This window comes from Helobdella robusta (genome assembly GCF_000326865.2).
Source record: "Helobdella robusta unplaced genomic scaffold HELROscaffold_1, whole genome shotgun sequence".
Lineage (NCBI taxonomy): Eukaryota > Metazoa > Annelida > Clitellata > Rhynchobdellida > Glossiphoniidae > Helobdella > Helobdella robusta.
The window spans coordinates 3863915-3864923 of NW_008703570.1; the positions used below are offsets into that span (position 1 = coordinate 3863915).

At 29.5% G+C, this 1009-nt stretch overlaps 1 protein-coding gene across 1 annotated transcript; it reads left to right on the forward strand.

The window, feature by feature from the left end:
* Nucleotides 1–53: 53 nt before the first annotated feature.
* On the forward strand, nucleotides 54–476 carry HELRODRAFT_158759 (hypothetical protein; the record flags this gene model as incomplete). The annotated part of the gene is made up of 1 exon (XM_009010749.1): nucleotides 54–476. One exon carries the CDS (start codon nucleotides 54–56, stop codon nucleotides 474–476), a length of 423 nt encoding a protein of 140 aa, XP_009008997.1.
* Nucleotides 477–1009: the final 533 nt, after the last annotated feature.

Genomic DNA, 1009 nt, shown 5'->3' on the forward strand with positions numbered 1-1009 from the left:
CCCATTCACTGTTGTAACAGACCGAGGAAAAACAAAAAAAAAATATTCCTGAAATGAAGAGTGATGAAAATATCGTTAACACCGAAACTGGAAAAAAGAAAAAAGGTGTCAAAAAGATAATTGGAAACAAAGATAGTGAAGATTGTAAACTGAAGGCGAATAAGATTTTGATTAAAAAATCTTTCTTTTCAGTAAGTAACGTGATGAAGTGTCACAGAGATGATGTAGTTGAATATCTAAAGTCAAATGATATTAATGTGTTATCGTGTTACCCAGTGCTGAAGCGTTCAGAAATGGCAAACGATAGCACACCTGATATTGAAAATGAGCATTCAACAATGTTTCGAGTTTGTGTAGAAAGTTGTGACAGCAATAAAATGAAAAATCCTGATATCATTCTGAAACATATTATTGTAAGAGACTGGCACTTTAAAGAAAAAAAACCCGCAAATAATTTTGACAACAACCATGGATAGTAATTTTTCGGATTGTTTTTTTACTATTGACAAAAATGAAGTATGTGAAAATGTTGAAAACTCTCAGCAAAATATTGTAATATATATATGTAAGATTTATGATGTAAATGATTTTAACTCTGAAATGAAAATAATTAAAAATCAATTTAATCAAAATTTATTCAATATTCTACATATAAACGTAAGAAGTTTGTTGAATAAATCTGATGACATTTATGATTTCTTGCGAGAATTGAATTTTGAGATTGATGTTCTCGCAATTTCTGAAAGTTGGCTCAATGACAGCAACGAAAATTTGATTGACATTAATGGATATGTCTTTAAAGGTAAGCACAGAAGAATAAAACACGGTGGAGGAGTCGGCTTTTACATAAAAAACAATTTAGATTACAAAATCCGAGATGACATAACAAGTAAAAAAAATGAATTCGAATTTTTCGTTCTAGAAATAATAAACAGACCTATCACAAAAAATGTTTTAATCATTGTGACATACCGACCACCAACTTATGATGTCAATTTGTCATCGAATG